We start from the raw sequence: 22351 nt of genomic DNA, 5'->3' as shown, positions 1-22351 counted from the left end.
AAAACAAAAACCAATGTGTATGGCAGCCAGCGTGTACCCCTGTGGCAGTAGTAGTGACTTTTGTCTTTTTCACTGGGATCAAGGTGGCGGGGCCATGGAGGCCTCCACTTCCCTCGTCAGCACAGTCCCCACCGGTCCTCATGCCCCTGGCACCCCCCTTTTCTAAGCCAATTCTTTATTCCAGGAGATTAGGCTCTGGAGCCATGTTACGTGGGTTCGAAGCTTGGCCCCGAGACTTCTAGCTATGACTCAGTGCCATTCGAACTGCGGGTGTTGACTCGTTAACGAGTTGTGAAATCAATTTAATAGGTCATGACCAGAATACGAAAACAAGTAGAAGAGAACAAAGTAGAGTAGAAAATATCAGAGTGCACGGGACACGGAAAAGTTAAACACTTGGTGTACATTTGTGTCTCAGTTATGGGTGTGTGTTTGTTCTTGGCAAAGACACAGAATATATTAGAAACAAAATAGCGTGAAGAATATTGGTCCCCGAGACCCTGGGAAAGTTGATTAACCTGCCTGTGTTTCATTTCCTCCTTCATGCAGCGGGGACGAGAATAGTTCCCCTCTGCCAGGATATTGGGAGGGTTAAGCAAGCTGATGCAATTGACCCCTGAATGGCACGGGTCCACCTGCGTGGGTGCCCCGAAGGTGGATTTTTCTCATCTTGTAAACAGGGGATGTGGACTGATGGTGTTAATAACCGTACCGTAATGTATTTTCTCTTCTTAATAGCATTTTCTGTTCTCTAGCTAATTTTATTGTACAAATACAGTATATAATACGTATAACATACAGAATATGCGTTAACTGGCTGTTTATATTATATTAAAGCTTCTGGTCGACATCAGGCTATTGGTAGGTAAGTTTTGGGGGAGTCAACAGTGAGGGGTGGATTTTCTTTTTTTTTAATCCTCACCTGAGAATATGCCTTGTTGATTTCATTGATTTTTAAAATTTGATCTTTATTGTATTTTTTATTACCATTTAGTCCCCTTAAACCCCCCTCCCCAGCACTCACCCCTCTCCTGTCCATGTCCACGAGTCCTTTTTCCTCTTTGCTCAGTCCTGCCCCGCTAACTTCCTCCCCCATTCGCTGTCATCCTGCCCGCCATCTGTGGTCTGTCCCTTTTTGCTGTTAGTTCAGTTTGTTCATTAGATTCTACGTATGAGTGAACTCATATGGTTTTTATCTTTCTCTGACTATTTTATCGATTTTAGAAAGAGAGAAAGGGAGCAAGAGGGAAACACCTATGTGAGAGAGAAACCAGGGGTGAACCCACAACCCGGGTATGTGCCCTGAGCAGGGACAGAACCCGCAACCTTTTGGTGCACAGGACAACGCTCAACCAGCTGAGCCACCCGGCCAGGGCATACGCGCATTTTCAACTGCACAGGGGTGACTCTGCTAACTTCTGCATCGTTCAAGGGTCAACTTCACATGCAAAGAACTTAGAACAGTCCCTGGCACATAGTACTTATTCAGCAAATGTTACCTCTTATTATTAATAAAGCACCCAGTGGCTGGCACATGGTAGGCTTATTTTTTCTCTCTAAAGAGTTATAAATAGGTAAGGAAGTGTTACTGTTCTTTATTCATCATTTACTGGCTGAATGCATTTGATGGTGGGTTGGTGGGGGCGGGGCTTTGCATCCGGCCCTGGGGTCCCACCTGGTGAGTGGTTAAGAACTGGCTTCCGGGGAATTGATCCGAGGTCTGGAGTGGTTGGCTCTTTCCAGCACGGACTACTCAGAGCCTGTCCCCACCCAGAGGAATGAGCGGAAGAGCCCTGTCTGGGAATAAGGTTCTGGGCCACGCGGGCATCCGCCTGCAGGGAGCAGCGGGTGGGCAGGAGCTCTGTGGTCAGACACACTTCCTTGGACTCCTAGCTCCACTACTTGCTAAGTTACTTCCCTTCTCTGTGCCTCAGTTTCCCCCTCTCTTAGGGGGACAATAATAACACTCCTACCTCATAGTGTTATTGTCATCATGAGTCCCAAATATTTGTTAGACGCTGAATACTCACCTCGAAGGATTATAAGGATGAGTAAATACAAATAACATGTATACACATAACATACATACATATGCACATATATATATGCAGTAAATACATGTAACACTTAGAACAGTGCCTAGAATGTAGTGAGTGCTTGGTAACTGTTAGCCATCATTATTATGAAAAGCCTAACTTTGAGCCTCAAGGGAACTGAGCTTGGAGCCCATGGGGGAAGCTGGTTTGGCCTTTCCCCCCCAAAAAGCGTGATCACAGAATCCAGGACAGAATGAGTTCAGAAACCCCATTGATTCAGGAATTCTCTCCTCTCCTCTTCCTAATTTGCCAGAACTTACCATCATTATCCTACATTTTGTTGTGCCTTCTTATGAATTATTTTATTCCGTTGTCATGATTACCAAATGAGGTGAGGAAGTTGCATATCTGCATTAACAGGCAGGGAAACTGAGGCCCAGGGAGTCAAGTAGAACTGGGAATTGTGCGCAACTCCTCATTGTCCAGGCCTCCCCCGATTGCAGCAGACGTTCCCTTGTTCAGGAATTGCCTGTTTGCCAGACTGTAATGACTCTGGTCTTTATCTTGTTCACCTGATGGAGGGACAAGGCCCTGTACCCAGGACAATGACATCAGTATGTTGATTGTCCATCGGTGGATGCCTAGGTGGAGGCTTGGAGGTCAGAGGCCTCGGCTCAACAAGTCTCTAAGAATACCTGGGATGCCAGATGAAATCCATTTACAGGGTACAACCTTCCCCAACCATCCAGCCAGGGGCAGGCAGTTACTGTGCTAGCCACATGCTCTGTAGAGGCTGGGCCAGACCAGCTGGGGTCGCTTTGCCCATTCTCTCTCTCTCCCTCTCTCTCAGTCAGGCCTGGTGTGGGGCCCAATGGGAAGGGGTTACAAAGAGAGGACAGCGCAGTGAGTCAGCCACTAAGGTATTTCTCCAGCAGCTGCTTCTCAGGCGATAAGGGTTTGCCAAGCCTGTCCGTGAGGCCTGGGAGAGGAAGATGCTTCCTCTAGTCTGGGCTGGGGTCCCTGAAGGTCTTGGCTCCAGGTGGATGAGCCAGGTCCTTCTCAGAGACCCCTTTTGGGGTGCCCATTGGAACCTGCTGAGGGAGCTCAGAAGTCCCCCTTGTGTGAGCAGCCCCCACCGCACCTGCTGGAAACAGCAGCCAAGGCCACAGCAGGATGGAGCTTCCAGAGAGTGGGAGCCAAGTAGAAGGGGAGGGCGGCCAAGGGGCAGGCAGGGTGGGGGCGGAGGACACTCAGAAAATCCAGTCGTTCCTCCGGGTTTCCTTGTATGCTGGACGCCCCTCTGGTGGCAAAAATGGGCATGTCCCATCACCCCCAGGCCTCTCCTGCTCCCGGGAGCATGCCAGAGGGGCTTCCTTTAGAGAACTTTGTAGCCCTGAGTCTATCTGGTGCCTGGAACTCAGTTATGTTGGTTTTTGTTTTTATGTCATCGAGTCGGAGGCAGAAGGGACCTGAGAAAGCTCCTGGTCCACGCCCTCCTCCCCCATTTGCAAATGTGGAAATTGAGAGGCAGAGAGGGAAAGCCACCTACTCAGGGTCACACAGTGAAATGGCAATGTCGAGCGAGGGGTTCTTCGTACTTCTGGGGCCAACAGGATGTGGGGCATCTTCTTGTTGTCCCCTCACTTCTTTCTCTGGGTGCCCACCCCCCCCCCAACCCTGGAACCCCACTCTGGAGATCTGACTTCCCGCAGCTCCCCTTGTCCCACACCACCATCCCTCCCTCCCCGGCCACACCCAGCTCTGCCTCCAGTGTACACACACAAAATTTAGGTTTCAGACTATCCGATGGAAATTATTGGGGGGGGGGCAGGAATCTATAAATGGCAGGGGGTCGTGGGTCATCGCTTTAAGGGGGATCGGGTTCTAACCAGGGGTGAGCATTCTACGGAGGTGCCTTTCCAGGCAACGGGAGGTGGGAAGCCAGAGAAGGAAACACTATTATGATTCGTTTCCCTCCTCGTTAAAGACTTTTTCCTACAGTCGTGCCAACACAAGCTCTTTCTCGGCTGCCACGCGCAGCCAGCGCCGGATACTCTCTCTTGGAGAAGCGGACCGGGTTCTTCCGTGCGCACCCCTCCCTTCTGTGGCAGCCTCTTCACACCCCAAGCTGGTCTCGGAAGTCGGCCCTTTAAATTTACAGGAGGACGCGGGCCCTGCCCGCCCAGTGTAGCGCTTTGGAGGTGCTTGGGACCCACCCCATGCGGGAACCCAGTCTGCTCATTGGTGAAATCCGTGAAGCTCTTGGCCAATGAGACGAGGCTGCGAGAAGCCGGCAAGCCCAGCAGCAAAGGAAGGGGGCTGGAGGCGGGCAGGGCTTGTGCGGAGGGGGCTCCCGGCCTCTCGGACCAAGGGTATACGCGAAGGGCAGGGTATACTGGGTCGCCCCTTGTGTCCCTTTCTGCACCTGAGGCGGAGGCAGAAATTACCCCATAGAGCCTCCAGGTGGGCTTGGTGATCCCACGGCGTCCTAAGACTCATCTTAGTAGCACGGTTTTGACACGGAGAGCGGGAAATGGAGAGGGAGAGTCTCCTTGGAAGTCCCTGGCTCCATGCGGAGGTCGGGCCCCAAATCTTAAATCCCTTTGCAACTTTTCCAGCTCAGTTCCTTCCACCCCTCTGAATGATCCCACCACGGGGGCGTGGGGACAGCACGGACGGGGCATCTGGGTCTTCGTCTGGGTCCCTCGGCCCGGAAGGGGAGGGGGACATTCCTGGGTTGGCTGTAGGACCGCCTAAAGCTCCTCTCAGCGCCCTCCCTTCATTCCTCCTTTGGGACAATGCAGAGAGAGGGAAAAGCTCTGGGGCTGTGGGTGAAGGGTCTCCGCCTGAGGCCCCGAGGCAGCCCAGGAGCACCCCCTTCCCCTCATGCCCTTCGACGGAAGCGCCACCATCTCTGGTTTCTGCCCCCTCCCTGACCCAGGCTGATTCAGTCTGCTAGGGGAGAGAGGGAGGAGACCGGAGTGGGCCCAGGCTGAGCTGTGGGATGAGGAGCGGGGGGGGGGGGGGGGGGGGGGGGGGAGATCCCGAACCCAGACATTCCTTCTGAGACTGAGCTCTGGGGGGAGATAGGAAGAGAGTCATCTTACATTTCTCCCTTCCCTTTCCCTGCAGGCTGGGCCTCCACGCCTCACCATCTCCCCCCATACACACACTGACCCATGCATTCCTGGACAGTTACTTGCCTCGTGGTCACTAGAAAATTGCCCCCATTTCAAGTCGAAGGGCCATTCAGAATGAGTCACTGCTGTGCCCAGAGTGTGTGTGTGCGCGCGCGCGTGGGGCAGGGTCAAGAGAGAGCAAAGGGGGGCTTAGCAGAGGGGAGGTGGGCCCCTGGATACCCAGTTGTCCCACAGGCCCTCCCTGTCCTTAAGCATCGCCATCAGGCATTAGGGGTTGCCTTCTCAGAGCTAGACTTGAAGACTGTCCTGTGAAGGGGAAAAGGCCCTGGACTTGGACTCAGGAACCCAAGAGGGCAGGTCGTGTTTCCTCTCTAGGCCGAAGTTTCCCATTGGTTAAAATCTGTGTCCCAGCAGGGGTGGCCGGGACATGGGGTGGCAGGTAGTAAGCTAATCCTCAGAATACGGGCTCTTTTTCTCTGCCCTGGCCTCTCTGGGGACTGGTAAGGGATGGAGCCAGTTTTCCTGGTCCTAGGAGCCAGCCCCTCCCCGAGCCTTCCTGGCAGGGCATAGGGGTTAAGGGGAGCGCATTGTTCCAACCTCCAACCTCACTCATCCCCCATTCCCCACAGGCCCGGGGAGGCGGCTGCTGAGGTTTCATATTTTCCCCCTGCTGAACTAGTTACCACAGAGCCCAAAGTCCAAATAAGCAGAAATAAGGAGTGCGTTTGTGCACACACACACTCCTATACACACGCTAAACAGACATGGACTGCGAGGTTCCTATTTACACAGGGAAACACTACCCAATGAAAGATGTACCCCCACGGACACGTTGAGACAGTCCTGTCTGCAGCCTGGCACAGGGTTATTGCACATGTACTTGTGGGCTCACGTTGGCTGACACGGGCAGGCACTAACAGACCTAGCTGGGGCACACTCCTCAGATGTGATCAGACAGACAGACTCCCATACGTACACACATGGGCAGTCACCACAAGGTCACAGATGTAGTCATGCACACCCTCACATGAACACAAGCAAAATCTTACATGACCACAGAACTAAATGCTGACTGTGCCAGGTCACGTGCCTGAGATGAGTGAGTCATGTGACCCCCCACAAGGGAGAGTTGGGAGTCCCAGGCTCGCCTGGGGCTGGAATATTGAGTGCTGGGACTCGAGAAGGGGGCCATTTGGGGTGAGGTTTTCTTTGCATGTGCGCTGGAGAAAGGAAGGGACAGAGCGAAGGACAGGCTGGCACTCACCAGAGGTTGCTTGTGTGCAGAGCAGTGTCCTGAGGAGGGTGTGCATTCTCTCTAGCCCCCCCCTGCTCTGTAGGTCTGTGCTTCCAGTTTCCCTCCTGACACTGGTAACCCTTCTTTGGCCAGGACATGAGTCCCTCAGGAAAGAAAAGATTTGGCCTGCAGATTCCTGGCCAGACCCTGGCATCTTCTGACCAGGCGGCCCATGTGCTGTGGCCCAACCCCGGGGTGGGTGCCAGGTACTGTCTGGGCAGGAGGAAGCGATGGCAGTGAGTGCTGCCGCCCAGGGCCAGGATTAGCTGTGACTGGCACCACTAAGGGCGCAGCGGCCCATGGTCTGGCTGCTGGAGATGTCGGTCCATAGGCAGTGGCCAGAGGATCCCTGTGGGACAGCTCAGGACACTGGAGCTAGGTGCCAGGGCTGGCACTGGGGGCTGCTAAAGAATCAGGGCATCTAATCACATCTGTTTATTTATCACTTACACACTTGTTCAGCACTTACTGAGTACTACTGTGTGCCCAGCCCTGTGGGTACAGAGATGAACAAAGCTCAGTTTCTGCTCACAAAAGGCTTTTCTCACTAAGTGGTGTGACCACCCCATTTACGAAGGTAGAGCCAAGGTTTGAACTCTGATCTTTCTCAAGAGGATTCTGCCCCTTGCAATCAAGAGGGATCTTCAACACAAATATGACTGTAGGTTCCCCTCTGCTCAGCATCCATTGATGACTCCCCGCTGCCCTTAGGATAGTGTCCCAGTTCCTTAGGGCAGCTTGAAATGATCCAGCCAGGTTGCCTCTATGTCTTGCTGTATCCCATCCTCATCTGTATCTCCGACACCTAGCACTGGTCCCAGCGCATGGTAGATGCTTAGATGCTTGCTGAGTGACTGACTGAGTCAGTGGGTGAATGAAGGAACGTGCCGGCAAGCTAAGGGACTGAAGCCTTTTTTTTTTTTTTTTCAGCTGAGCCTCCAGGAATGACTGCCTTGAATTCCGCTCTGATGCCAGCTTACTCCTGCTCCAGCAGAGTTTCCATGCGCCTGGGCTTCTTCCCTCAGCTCCTCCCTATCGGGTTGTTCCTCCTCAAAGCTTTTTTGTTCTTCAGCCCCAGCCAGACCAGGTACCTGGGGACCACAGCCCCCTACTCAGCCCTGGAGGAGCTTCCCCAAGCCTAGGCAAGGCCAAATAGTATAAGAAGCCCAGTGGCCAACAGGCTGAGCTGCTCTCCCAGCCTCTGGCCAGCTGGAAGGCCCTGCTCAGCTGGAACCTGCCACCCAGCTCTGGCTGGAATTCCCTTGGCCTCTTCCCTCTCCTCCGTGCACTCAGCATTCAGCCTTTGGCGTCCTCAGTGTCCTGGCCTGTCTGACTTGTCCTCGGGTTTTATTTTTGGAAGAAGCTGCATTCTCTCTCCTTATTTACTCCCTTCCTTCGGGAAAGGTGTGGGACCCCTGGGCTCGGCTGGGGATCAGGCTGTGGCTTCAGCTCCTGGGGTCTGGACCTCTCTGGGGCTCCAAGGGAGGGGACCTCCAAAGACTCCTGCCCCGTCTGAGGCTTCACAGCCAGATGCCCTCGTTCCCCCACCCAATGTGTGACTAATGCCTCCCCTGCCCTTCTTGAAGAGCCCCACTATAGCCAAAATAAATCATTACAAGTTTAGAGCTGAAAGAAAGTCTGGCATCATTAGTTCCATCTCCTATTTGCAGAGGCAACACAGTTCGGTGGTTATGAGCAAGGGAAGCAGAAAGGCCCGGTCCTAATCCTGGCTCTGCTAGCTACGCTATAGCCTCAGGCAAGTGGCTTACTTCAACTCTCTGAGCCTCACGGTCAGCTGTAAAAGAGGGGGAATTATATCTACCTCACCAGGTTGCTGTGAGGAAGAAATACCGTCTGTTAAGAGCTTTATACAATGCAGGCCATGTAGAAGGCTCTCATCAAATGTAGCTGTTATTATTTTATCGCAGAGGAAAACTGAGAGCCGAGGAAGGGAGTGGGCGTGCCTAGGATCACAGAGCTCAAGGTGAGCAGCCGTTTCCAGAATCTTTCCTCTGCCTCCATCTCCCATCCAAGAAGAAGGGAGGAGGCTGGCATCAGCCCAAAGGAGGAATCTCCTTGAGTCAGTTGCATTGGGCAAAACCTCTGGGTCCTCTGGGTCTGCCTCCTACCACCAGCCCAGGCCCTCCCCTGGGGAAGGCTTTTCTTCCACTGCCCCAGGGACCTCTTTCTCGCTCACTGAGGGTGAAGAGTCTGGGGAGGAGACCCCAGCGCTCAGCCCCAAGGTGGACTCCAGGGCAGTGGGACTCTGAGAGGAGGGGGGAATGCTGGGTCCTGACATCACAGAGCAGAGAGGCTGAAGCCACAGCCACGCGGGCCAGCTGGGGCCCTTCCAGCACGTCCAGATGTCTCAGGAATGTGCTGAGCTGGGAACTACCTCGCTCCTTCCCTCACCACCCCCAGCCCCTCATCCCCTCATATGCTCGCTCAAGCTCTGCCTTCGCCCCACCCCCTTCCTCTTTCCACCCTTCCCCTTTCATTTCTCCCTGGGAGGGCCTCGCGTCCACTGTCCCTCTGGTAGGTTGCTACAGTCCAGCTTCCTCTCAGACGGCTGAAGGGGTCACTGAAGGCAGGAGCCCTTCTCCTCCTGCAGACCCCAGGGGCTGACCGTGTGGGGTGGGGGTAGAGGAGCGCTCACTGGGAGGGGTGAGTTCTGAGCAGACAGTGCATGCCAGATCCCAAATGTGGGACTGATTTGCAGCCCTGGGAGAGGAAGAGGTGAAGGCTTTGGGGCGGCAGAGGGCAGGGCTGGGCTTCTTCTCTGGGAGGAGGATGGAAGGGACTCTGGGCATCTTGTCCCAGCTGATGGGTGGGAGGCCCGAGGAGGTGAGGTGCCAGGCTGGGCTGGGCTGGGCTGGGGAGGGCTCAGAGCCTTCTATTCCCCTGGGACCAATAGGGACATGCTTTGCTGATAAAGGGGGGTGGTCCTGAACTGTAGGAGGGGTGGGGGAACCCATTAGTGTCCCAGGATTAGACTAGGAGGAAGGCTAGGGTTTAGGCTAGGGCTCTCAGCGTGAAAAGGGACAGTCTGTCCTTCTGCAAGGGTGGGGTGGCCTTGGACCTCCGCAGGTCAGCCTGGCCCGAGTGCTGCGGATGGAAGAGCCAGAAGGGAACTGGTGCTCCTGGTCCAGTGTGAGAGTCGCATCAGGGCAGAGGGTGGATGGAAGAGGGGAGAAGGGACATGGGGTCAGCCGCTGCTTTGAGTTGCTCCGGGTTCAAGAAGGGCCCACAATTCTGTCTCCTTTGGGGAAGGGTCCCACATCCACCAGGCAGGCTGGCAGCTGACATCCCCCTAGTGGACTCTAGATCCCCCGGCACTGAGACAGTTCAGAGTTGCTGGGACCTCCACTGTGTCCAGCTCAGAACTATCGCTGGCTCCCTCCTGCCTGCTAATAAATCTCCCAGCTCCTAAGCACTGCATCCTACTCACCACAGTAGCTGGAGCCCCTCATCCTTGTATTCCCTCCATCCTACCTGGATGACCACCCCCGGCCCCTCACATTGGCCATGATCTCTATTGAGCAAGAATCTTTGCTTGTACCTGGAAGACTTTTGCCTTTTATCTCCTCATTTTAATTCCTATCATCCTTTAAAGCCGAAGTCAAATGCTGCTTCCTCCAGAAAGCCTTCCTTGATCACCCAGCTGGAAGACTCCCGTCACTTTTGTACCAACATAGCACTCACACACTCTTAGGTCCCTGGCTAGTATCACGTCTTGAACTTTAATTACGCACACTGGGACCCAGCGCTCTCCTTCAGCTTTCACCTCCTCGAGGGTAGAACCTTGGGTGGAGTTCATCCTTAAACTCTCTGCAGGGCCTCACACAGGGTCTATCATACAGTATGCCTAAGAGTAATGATAATAACAGCTAATATTTATATCCCCAGAGCTCTTTTAGCTCCTTCCCTGCACTATCTGTTTCATTACAGTTTTAGAATACAGGGTGGGTTCTCGTACCCCCATATAATAGTCGGGAATGCTGGGGCACAGAGAAGTTAAGTAGCTTACTCAGATTCATTCACTTAGCAAGAGGGTGAGCCAGGATTTGAAACCAAGCTCTGGTTGGAGTTTGTGCTTTTAAGCACACACAGTAACGCTAGTTGTTGAAGGAGTGGTTGATTTCTCGCTGCCCCATCCTAAGTACAGTACCAGATACAAAGTATGGGCTCTCCACTCCATGTGCTGGGTCCTCAGTGGGCCCTGGTTTTGCTCATCCCTGGCCACCCGTCTCCCGATGCCCCAAAACACAGAGCCTTGAGAAGGAGCCTGGCTTCTTGTCCAGCTCCAGAGAGATCAGCGCGTAAGAAAACAGAATCCCCATGGTCAGGGCTCGGCCCCGACCAGTGTAGCTCAGTGGGTTGCAAAGGTCACTGGTTCAATTCCTGGTCAGGGCACATGCCTGGGTTGCGGGTTCTGTCCCTAGTAGGGGCAGGCACGAGAGGCAACTGATCCGTGTTTCTCTCTCACTTGATACTTCTCTCCCTTTCTTTCTCCCCCACTTCCTTGTTTGAAAAATAAATAAATAAAATCTTGTAAGAAAAATCAAATCAAATAACATAAAATCTCCAGATCAGGGCTCAGCATAGGGTTGGAGAAGGTGGGACATCCTTCTAAGGGCTGCCCAGTGCTCGGGGCCTTCCTTTCTGGCGGTAACAACAATAATCAGAAAAGTAGGAGCAACAACTATTGTTCATAGAGGATTTAGTACATGGCAGGCACTGTGCTAGGCTTTCTACAAGGCTTATTTAATGGAATCTTCCCGAGGAACCTGTGTTCTACGGTCATCCCGACTTTATGGATGAGGAGAAGGAGCTGGGAGAGGTGCAGGCACCTGTCAAGCTCCCGCAGACGACAAACGGTGGAGCAAGAATTTGCTCCCAGGTCTGAGCAGCTAAAGGTGACCATTAATGGCCGCACCACCCATTCAGGGACAGTTTGGCTCCCAGTGCTTGTTGAGATATCTGCCCTCTGACCTGTGGACCAGCTGTCTGGTCAGGCTGGGTTGGGGAGTCGGCACCGGGTGATATTCCTGATCAGAATCTGCCCACAGTGGCGTGGACTCAGAGTTCACAGCTCGTTTCTTCCCCACATTCATGCAGCTGGAGAGGCCAAGATGTTTAGAGCTGAGTCTGTTTCTTCAGCTGGGTAGTGGTGACCCAGGTATCCATTCTATTACACTTTATAGTTCATATAGATGCATGTGTGTGTGTATGTGTATATGTAGATATGTTCTTTTACATGCACAGTCTGTTGCATAATAGAAAAGGCCGTCACGGTAAAGTGAAAAGTAGATGTGGGGTTTGGGTTAAGATTTACTCTTTGACCACACAAATACCATCCATTTTTTTCTAAAAGTCCCATCAAAGTTGGAAGCGTGGAAGGGTCCTCCTTCCATTATCCACCGACTCACCCATGCATCTGTCCGTTACCCCGGCCATTCCTTCCTTCCATTCCTCCATTTGTCCTCCCGCTGGGCCATCCATTCATTCATCCAGTTAACAAAGATTTCCTGAGCACTCAGTCCCCATAGCTGTGACCAGGCAATAGGCAAAAAATAACTGCCTGACGCTCCCTGCCCTCAAAGAACTCTCAGTCTAGTTCAGCAGCGAGCAAGCCAAGGGCCAAGGCCACACAGAAAATTAGGGAAATGAGGTGAGGAGGTGAGGACATTCCAGGTGAGGGGAACCATGGACAAAGGCTCGGGCCTGTGCGCCTCCAAAGCAAGTCCCCTCCACTGCTGCTTTAAAACGGCCTCCCGGCTCTCCTCAAGGGCCCGAAGAGCCTGCCTTCCTTCACTGCTGCTTTCATTTTTGTTATTCTTTTGGAAGGGGATGAGGCAGACAGCTGCCGCTGTCCAGCTGTTAAGTCGGCCCATAGGGCCCAGCCCAGATGTCTCAGCCTCTCTGTGGTGGGTGAAGTGGCTCCTGGGCCAAAAGTCAAGGGCCAAGGAAGCGGTGATGAGGGCTCTGTCCCAGGGGGGTCGGGAGGGGAGGCACACTGACCCAGTAGCAGGGAAGCCCATGACCGCCCTGTGTCAAGTTGACCTTATTAACAATATGGTGTGTTCAGGTCTTGGGGGTCGGGATCTTTGACAGTACAAGGAAATCAATACTTTTGAGATATTTTCTCTGATGATATGGCCCAGAGTTCTGGGCCATATCTTGCCTCTCCCAGCTTCTCCTGAACCAGATACCCCTACTTCTACTTCTCCCCATTGCTGGTCAAGGGTCTTGCCTCTCTCTCTGGCTTCCCCTAGTTTGTCCGAGGGGTTATGCAGTGTTCCAGCCAGAGCAATGCTCATGGTCTTGACTTCACTCCACCCGAAGCTTCCTCCTCCATCCTGCCCCCTGGAGCAGGGAGACTTCCAGAAGAACAGCCTGTTCTCCAGCATCTGGAGCTGGTTTCTTGAGGGAAGTTCAGGGGCAAGCCAGGTCCTGGAGAGGGACGCTCTGGGAGGGCTGCAGCACCAAGACTTGCAGGAGGCACACGGGACAGGGAGGGAAGACACATCAGGGGCAGGGGTGTCCTTCCTCCTCCCCTCTCCTGGCACAGTAGCCAGGCCAGGCCAGGCCACACAAAAACAGACCCTCCCAGGGAGTCCTGGGAGCTGCAGAGAGCAGAGGTCCGAGTTCCCGGGCAGGCTGAGGAGCAGCATTCGGGAATGAGGATGAGGAAAGGGCCCAGGGTGCGATGTGTGGCCTCTCCGCTACAGGCCAGGCCCCTGCTGGCTCTGCTGCCACAGCTCCAGGCTTCCAGGGTGCCTGGAGTGATGGAAGTAGGTGAAGATGAGGGTGGGGCCCCTCTGCTATCCCTGATATCTGATATCTCAAACTTCCGTGCTCTAGAGAGCAAAGTTCAAACCAGTACAGGAGCAAGAGAGCAGACGGTTCTCTCCCCTCCTGGACTCCTTGGGATTCCAACCCCGAGGACAGAGTCAAAATGTGCCCTCCTCTCTCATGCAGTTTTTCATCTGCACAGAGGCAGAGTTGCCTGTCCCCTCCTCTCTAATTCTCAGCTTTTCATCTGCACAGGGACAACGATCCCTATATATGCCCCATGAAAGGGACACAGCTCCAGTCCGCCCTGCCAGGATGCCTTCCAGTAATTGCTTTGCTGATAGAGATGGGGCCATGGAGGGGGGAGGGTGTGGAAGTTACTTCCTCCGAGAGACTCAGTGACCTCCAGCTCAGCTGGGCGCCCCTCCTCAGGCTTCCATCATGGCTCCCCCAGTCCTGGTACTTTCTCTGTCTCTCTCTGGCTCTGAGTGGCTGGGCGTCACTATGCATCGTTACCAGCACAGGCTCTCCTTCGCTCCTTCAGGTGCCCCGTTGTTAAAGGTCAGGATGCCCATTGAAGAATGACCAAGCGAATCCCCAGCGGGTCCAGGGAAGCCAGAGGGACCTCACAGAAGATCAGGGTACACACAGCATCTTCCTGGGATCCAGCATCTCCATCCCCCTCAGGGCTGGCCAGGCCAGGACCCTGGGAACCTTAGGGTCCCTCAGGAATTATCAGTATACTTCTTGAATACATAGGCCTGTCTTTTAAAAAACACTCTCCCCCTTCCCTTACTGGGATTGCGCCCGTGTGAAGTTCAGTAAATCCTTGAAATGGAGCAAAGTCCACTACAAGGCGGGTGAACCTTAGCTTCTGTCCTAGGCCTGGGGCCCATCTCAAACAAAGGTGAACAAAACTCTTATCTGCAGGGTTGATAAAGAAGTGACTGCTCCTCTGGAGCTTCCTGGGCGTGGTCTGCAGCTTGTAGTGAGCAGTTTCAGTCTTTACCTCTCTGCTTTTTGTGACAATACAGGCGCACTGAAATCCACCGTTTTTCAATGATCTATAATACCATAACTCCACATTTTACATGACTGAAAACTGTGGACTCAGCCAGTTGTCTTATGGTGGGATTGCACTCTACTAAGCACGAACTGTGTGCCACGGCGCTGTGCTAGGGGTAGGGCAACAACACTGACATGGTCTGTGTGCTCAGGGAACTTGCTTTTGCACAGAGGAAATGGACAACGAGCCGATAAAAAAATGCAAACTGAGAAAAGGGCTATGAAGAAATCAAAGGACCGACACGGACAACACCAAGGAGGGCTCCCACCTCAGGCGGTTGGGGAACCTTTCCGAAAGAGGGGACATTTGAACCGAGGAAGATGCACTGGGGAGAACCGAAGGGAAAGCATTCTACGCGTCAGAAACAGCATGTGCTAAGGCCCTGAGACAGGGCTAGGAAAGGCTTGGTTTTAAGTTGGTGCTTGTGGCTCCAAGGGTCCCAGAGCAACCTGGACAAGAAGAAACTGGGGAAGGGGGAAGCCCCAGAACTGATGCTCAAGGCTGAGGCCTAAGGCACAAGCTGGAGTCTGCAGTGGCTCAGTCAGCTCCAGGCTGTCCTGGACACGGAGCTGCGGTGTCTGCGTCACACACAGGATGCGCACAGCCCAAGGCAAGGACCAGTCATTGGAAGGAAGGCACGGAGAGGCTTCCTGGATCTCAGTCAGAGAGAGAGGCTGCAGGACTCGGAGGGCTGGGAGTAGATGAGCATAAGCACCCATTTTCCCTCCCCCTACAAAATGTGGGGTCTGGCCTAGGCCCCCCTTTATTCATTCAGCAGTGGTTGGTGGAGGCCTCCTCTGTGCCCAGCACTGTACGTGGCACCGGGGATACAACAGTGAACAACGCAGAGAAAGCCTTGCCCTCAGGGAGCTCATTTCTCAATAGGGGCACCTGCACGCCTGTGTGTGTGTGCGTGCGCGTGCGCACGCCTGAAGCAAACTCAGTGTTTTGGAGGAGTAGGTATGAGGAGCTCTCCCTTCCTGAATAGGAGTCCTGAGCCGTGGGCTCCTCCATTAGTTTTTCTCCATTCTTTTCTAGAGGATTCTACTCTGGGACCAGAGTGCTTTGGCCCTTGGGTCCTCTTTCCTATTGGTGAGAATTTAAAGAGAAACACACAAGTAGGCACACGCTCTCACACACACACACACACACACACACACACACACACACACCCTCCCCCTTTAAGGGTTGTTAAAGGCCCACACACAGACACAGGAACACCCAAATGCACATACTTCTCTAATCTCCCTAAGTCCCCCATGCCTGGGGTGGGGTGGGGGTGGGGGTTTTCTGCTTTCCCATTCCTCTCTGGAGAAGCCAGGCCGGGGGCCTGGGGAGCAGTGATCAGGCCTAGCCCCACACCTGCCTTCTGGGCCGGTCCCGCCCACACCTGGCCTCCCCACCTGCTGGGAGGTAAATGAATGTGCTGGGCAAACATCCTCCAAGCTTCCTGCTGCTCCCCTCTGAGACAACAGAGCTCCTCTTCCTCCTCCTCCTTCCCGCACCCTCCCAGCCGGGGATTCTCTGGGATCCAAAGCCATTTTTCTCTAGAGAAATCAGTCATCCCTTCCCCATAGCCAGAGAAATGAGGCAAGAAGCACACAGAACTAGTGTCTCTGTCTGGATGCTGTCCTCTCCCCTGTCCTCGATCCCAGCTCTCTGAGCCCCAGACCCTCTCTTACCTGCCCAGGGGCTGAAGAATCACAGGGTACGGGGAGGAGGGCTCTAGGGTCATCACATCAGGAGTTTGGGAAGATGTGGGGAAGAAAAGCCCCCACATCTGGCAGGAAGGGTGGTCCTTTCGGAGGGGTGCCTGGGAATCACACACGCAAAGCCGAAACTGCATGGAGGTATCTTCACCAAAGAGAAAAATAACGCACCTGGCCACCTCTGAGCACACCTGACGTGACTCTGCGCGCTCGTTCTACTGTCCCTGTCGAAGAGCATGTGTGCCGCTTGCACAGCGGTGCTCAGGGTGAGCGCACTTCCTGAGGTTTGCCTTTTTCTTTTTAGAGAGAGAGGAAGAGAGAGAAGTATCGATCTGTTTTTCCACCAATTGATGCATTCTTCGGGTGCTTCTTGTATGTGTCCTGACTTGGGATCGAACCCAAAACCTTGGTGTAATGGGACGATGCCCCAACCAACTGAGCTCCCAGGCCGGGGCCTTGATGTTTGCTTTTTGCACAGAGCAACAGAGCACACACATTTTCCACGGGACTTTACGGCCTTTATCTGGGTTTTGAACAGGCTAGCGCTGAGAAGCATGCAGACTCCACCCCCACCCATCTTCACCCTGGAACCGTTGTCCTATCTTTATGCAGAATGAAGAGGGAGCTGGGGGTGGGGTTGCTATGGGGTTTCAGCTGCAAGAGACCTTGGACACTAAACGGAGGCACCAGAGAAGAAAGTGACTTGCTTAAGACACATGACAACTCCTCCCAGAGCAGTCCTTTCTGCCACCCTATCTAGTCTCTGGAACAAGTTAACTGTGGAAACTTAACTGCCAGGCGTTGTCCTACATTAATCTTTCGTTAATTTGGTCACTCAGCCCCTGGCGTAACACGATGGGGAAGGTTCTGTATCTCCACTTTCAGGTGAGGAAACCAGAGGGTGAAAAGTCAGTTGTCTGAACTGCCCAGCTTGGCTGGTGGCAGCACAGCTAGAACCAAATTTCCTGATTCCCGGAGTTCTTTCTTCTCTTAGAAATCCTTTCCTTTTCCCTGCCTCTCCTGGTCTGGGCTGGCCTGGGACCGAGGTCAAGAGCTTTTCCAGCAGGGCTTTTCCCTCTCTAGTCCCGGGCTGGATACCACTGTCTGATCGTGCCTCCTTTCCTGCGCTGGACCGAGGCCCAGATGAGCAGCTGGGGACACAAGGCTGAATGGAGCAGCAGGAAGAGGCTGTAGGCGGCAGAGTTCATTCAGAAGAAAGCCCGACTCAGAGCTGCTGAGAGCTCTGAGGGAACCTCATGGAGGGTGTGGGGGCTACCATGCCCCTGGGCTGCAAGAATACAAACTCCAGCAAACCCCTTCCCTCTGTCCGGAGGCTCTAGGAGGGATGCATGAAACCCCAGATCCCTGCCACTTTATTCCTAGGATCTATGCCGCATGATCCTCAGATCAAGACTCACTCCACCCTTTGCCCATTTTATAGACCAAGAAAATGAGGCCCAGGGAGGAGAGCTGGTGGCATGGCCCAGGCTCACAGAGGGAGGCAGAAACAGAGGCAGGACTAGAACCCAGATCTCCCCACTACCAGTTCAAGCCCTCTCTCCTCCTCCACTTGGTTTCTCTGAAGTGTGGTCTCTGACTGGGACCAGCACCCTTCCTCAGAGCAAGGTGACCCTTCCTCAGAGCAGGGTGACCCTACGCTGCTGCCTAATGAAGAAGGTCTGGGAGACCTCACACCGCATGCCTCCCAGACTTAGGTTCCTGCTCCGTAATTGGTTTCTCCACCTTCAGTCTAGCGGCCAGGGAAAGTTTAGGTGGAAGTCCAAGATGCCCAACCCTTTAAATCTCTGTGTACTTGGCTCTTATCTAGCCAAGCTGATCTTGGTCTCAGCAGGTGGAGGCCAGGAAGTAGAGACCCCTGAGATGATCTCTGGATTTGGAGGAGGAGGGCCGGTGCGTGCGCGCGCGTGCACGCGCACGAGAGACTGGAGGTTCGGTTCATTGCAACGGGGGCATCCTACCAGATTCTCCAATCTGCCCACATTTTAACCAGGAAGGCTCTTCTAAACCCAGATATTTTTTCCTGTTACTGAGCCCATGCCCATCCCCCACGGCAGGGCCTTTGGGTTGAGCCTGAGGGAGGGAGGGAAGAGAGAGAAGCCACGTTTCCTTAGGGTGGGAAGGGAAGAGAAAAAGGAGAGAAGGAATTTCAGAGAGAGAGAGAGAGAGAAAGTCCGCAGGCGTGAGGGACAGAGACACAGACGTAGTGACACAGAGACGCAGAGAAAGACCTCCCTCCTTCTGAGCGCTCGCCCCCTGTGTTGCTCTGACCCGCTGAACCTCAGGTTCGTCCGCCCGGGCGAACCTCATTCCTGACTTTGGGGCGGCCGAAGTACCACCCTAAGTTTCCAGGTCTGGCTCAAACCCGCCTCTGGCCCTGGTTCCCCCAAGGGGTATCGGGTCTCCGGCCCTTCGAGCACTCCCCTGTGCGCCTCCCAGCGGAGGACCAGCTGCGGGTCCACTCTGCACCCAGTCTGATCCTGGAACCCCGGGCGGGGGCAGGATTGGTGTCTTTTGAGCTCTTATCCGAGGATAGGATGGCGGAGGCCAACGTATCCACGGATCGAACCCCCAGGAGGGCGCGCACTGGCGCAAGCTCAGAGGCTCCGGTCCAGGCTTGGGGACTAGAGAGGTGTTGAGAGATCTAGTCACCAAATCACAGAGCTCTAAGCACGTGTCCCTCCAGGGGCCCCTGCATCGAGCCCCCCTACTCTGCTTCTGCCCAGTGATGTGTAAGCCCCGTCCTTGAGGGGCAGGCGAGCGGCGTTAAGGGGTGCGGAGTGGTGGAAAGGGTATGTAGACCCTTCAATCTTACCGCATTGTTGAGGAAATCCGACTCGTTCAGATCCCCCAAGTCCAGGAAGCTGGATCCCGGGAACAGTCTGTCGGCAGGGAAGGGCTCCAAAACCGCGTCCATCGCGGCTGGTTCCGGAGACCCTCTTCAGCTGGGCTTCTCTCACTCCAGGGCGGCGACGCGTCCGGCCCAGAGCCTCTGCTTGAGCGCTGGCTAGCGGGCGGGGGCAGGTCCGGGGCTAAGCCCCGGGGGAGGGGCGGGTGGAGGCGGCACGGCCCCGGGTGGGGGGCGCAGGGGGCTCTGGGGCCTCAGGATAGCTGCGCGGAACGGGCTGGGCTCAGGGGCCCCGGGCGCGCCGCGGTCATTTAGCCTACTCCTCTCCCTCCTGCTCCTCCGGGGGCACAGCTGGCTTCCATGGGGAACCAGGGAGTGGGGCTGAGGGCTCGAGGAGCCCCCCGGACAGGGTGGGAGCTGGGGACGGGGGAGCTGAGAGCTCCCCCGGGACTGGGTGGCCGACGGGCGCTCCGCTCTCTCTGCGTCTCTCTCTGCTTGGCTTCTGTCACTTTCCTCTCTGTGCAACCGGGAACCCCTGACTGGTTAGCCCAGCTGGCCGGCGTGCCACGCCCCCACATCAATATTCACAATAATTTCATATTAATGAGACGGAGGAGTGGCCTGAGGAGTCGCCCCTCCTCTTTTAAAGAGACAAACTACTCTTTGCCAATCTCCATTCTCTGATGCCTCTGAAAACAGAGGCCTAAAGCAAAAGCGTCCTGGAGCCAATAACGGCGTTCGTGGAACCTCGGCGTCTTGTAAGGCTTTGCCAACCACTCTCCCATAAGTCGAGCAGGAAGCTGGGTTATTTCCGTTCTTCCAGTCTTGTGCTAGAACCTGAACCAAATCCAAGTCAGGGAATTCCATCTCACAGGCCCCTTAACAGGTCTCTTAATGGGGAGATTTTTCACGTGTTTCCTCCTCCAGGAAGCCTTCTTTGACCCCCAGGCTGGAGTATTTACCACCATGACACACTCACAGGACATCGAGTGCTCATCTCCATTGGGGTGAGTCTAATGTGCCATTGTCACTGTTTGTTCTCATGTCTGTGACCCTAACTGGACTCTGAGGTCCCTCGGGGCAAGGACTGTGTGTACCTTTCCTGTGTGTGAAGAGGCCAGTTGAACAGCAGGGATGAGGCAAGGACCTCTCTTCTCCTCAATCATCAAGTTCCCCTAAAGGTTCTGAGGAGCAAGAATTCGGAGAACAGTGGCCTTGGAATCTGCATGGACCAAGACGCTGGCTGGCCACGTGCTCCACAGTCTCGGGACATTCCTAGGCCTCCTGGATCCCTTGCCACCGAAGTGGCCTGTTCCGGCCTACAGCTTAATCTCTCAAAAGGGCTGATAAACAATGGCCAGGCAGCTGAACAAATGGAGGCGGTTCAGAAAGTCACTCCCTCAGCGGGCTGGGCACACCGGTTCCTGGTCCAAAGTCATTAATAGGATTAAGTGTGTCCTTGGTGTCTGCGGCTTTTAATTAGCTCAGGAACCAAAAGGTCTTTAAGAAGCAGAGGTGTCATTGCAGCCAGGCCACGGGTGTCACTGAAATGTCTCTCTCAGTACCTGGTGGGGCGAAGGACTCCTACTGAGGCTGTTTACGTGGGTGGGCAGGCAGGCCTGCGTATTTTCCCTCGTCTCCTGACCCCGTTGACACAGTTTTGGAGAATGAAGTTCTGACCCTCTAGGCGGTCATGGGACTGTTAGCTCTCAGGCCTCCTGGAGAGTTTGTTCCTGAGGAGCTGGGAGTGGAGCCCATGTGCTGCAGCCCAGTTCATCCTCAGTGAAACTCTCTCTGAGAAGCCAGCTGATCCCAAAGGAAAACAGTTAGCGCTCAAAACAATGGCAGATAGAATTAGGGTGCTGAGACCACAGGTGTTTTTTCCAAATGCGTCACATCTGGTCAACGGGGGAAGATTAAAAACACTGACGTTGTGGCTGATCCTTCTCAGGGAGGGGGGGCGGGAGTGGACTCTGGCTGGGTGAACAAGCCAGTCTGGTGGCTGAGCTTGTGCCAGCAGGTGTCTGGATGCCTGGTCCCCTGAGCTAGAGTCCCTACAGGCCCCCGGAAGGAACAAAGGTGCCCCTCTGCCCGAGGCTGGCTAGAGATCGTGCCTGTGTTCCTCTTGGCCTGCTCTGTAATTAGGGACACAGGCACCATTTAAGTGATTGGGGAAGATTATATAGTTTTAGATAAATAGGATTAGAGTGTCCTCTCTTTCCTGATTCTTACCCAGGTTAACACCCCAGGAACCATTGAATATAATCCTGCGGAGACATTCTGGTTCCAGCACCTCCTGAGGAGCCGGGGAGACAGGATCTTCACCTGCGGGTGAAAGGGTCGGGAGGAGGAAGAGGGGATGGGCAGTGCAGAGCCGGGCACGTCGAGATAATTGCTATTTCTGGGATGGCTAAGTCCTGCAAAACTGAGGAGGACAGAAGATTTAGTCACACACTCTGCAGGTATCCCTGAGCGCCCTCGATGGGTCCCTGGGCCAGACACTGGAGACCCGGTGGAGATGAAGAAAGTGTGCTCCCGAGTGAAGGAAGAAAGCCTGGGGGATGGGGACTTCAAGATGGTGATTTCAACCAGCGATAAGGACCGTGAAGGAAACAGAATAGTGTGATATGACCTTGTCGGCAAGGAAGGCCTCTCTGAAGATGTGACCTGCGAGCTGAGAACAGAACCATGAACTGGAATCACTTATGGGGTCCAGTGGAGGGAAAAGCATTGAAGGCGGAGGAAACAGCAAATAGAAGAGAAAGAGAAAGAAAGACTGGAAGGGGCATGAGAGTGAGAGGATGGATGTACGACCCCATGCGGTGCACACACCCAGTGGTGACAGACAGACGGAGGCCTGAGGCTCTACTATAGTTCAGTGCTGCAAAGAACTGTGCAGTTCAGATTACAGGGCCCCCCGAAGCCTTCTTTCTGTAGCAGCGCATCCCTTCTGTGTTGTCTCTTAGAGGTTTTCCAGGAGAGGAAATTAGCCGAAATTTGTTCTCAAGTCTGAGTTCTGATGCCACAGGGAGCGTCTGCTCCGGCTTTGCCGGTCCTGGGGCTGGTCCCTCAGCCCCTCCGGCCACTTCTCTACATCTGAAGGGCAGGGGAAGGAGGTCAGGATCAGTTCGGCAAACACCCCCAAACACTCCAGGTCAAGATGAGCACAGAGTGTGGCCCCTCTTATTATAGACTCAGGAACATCTGGTTGTTGCTCTCCAGCAGCTGCTCCAGCTGTGGAGCGAGATTCATAGACATCCCAACCCAGGCAGTGACGCACAGGAGATCAAGGACGGAGATGAGCTTCCTGCTCGTCCCAGACACTGAAGGTCAGGGTGGGGAGGGAGGCTCCAGCCGAGCTGAGCTGTGAACAGAGACAGTGATGTGTGTGTGTGTGTGTGTGTGTGTGTGTGTGTGTGAGACAGAGCAAGCATGGCTGGGACTG

General features: G+C 54.3%; 1 protein-coding gene across 2 annotated transcripts in view; it reads right to left on the bottom strand.

Moving 5' to 3' along the window:
- Window positions 1–19409, bottom strand: part of CREB3L1 (cAMP responsive element binding protein 3 like 1) — a 34474-nt gene extending 15065 nt beyond the window's left edge. For both annotated transcript variants that reach the window (XM_037166260.2, XM_037166261.2), the window contains exon 1: window positions 18874–19409. In XM_037166260.2, the coding sequence (XP_037022155.1) occupies window positions 18874–18975 (102 nt within the window). In that variant the 5' untranslated portion in view covers window positions 18976–19409. The remainder of the gene's footprint in view (window positions 1–18873) is intronic.
- Window positions 19410–22351: the final 2942 nt, after the last annotated feature.

Source organism: Artibeus jamaicensis, unplaced genomic scaffold (genome assembly GCF_021234435.1).
Source record: "Artibeus jamaicensis isolate MK-2021 breed Jamaican fruit bat unplaced genomic scaffold, CSHL_Jam_final contig_797, whole genome shotgun sequence".
Classification (NCBI taxonomy): domain Eukaryota; kingdom Metazoa; phylum Chordata; class Mammalia; order Chiroptera; family Phyllostomidae; genus Artibeus; species Artibeus jamaicensis.
The sequence above is the reverse complement of the archived record's forward strand: the minus strand, read 5'-3'. Positions and strand labels throughout refer to the sequence as shown.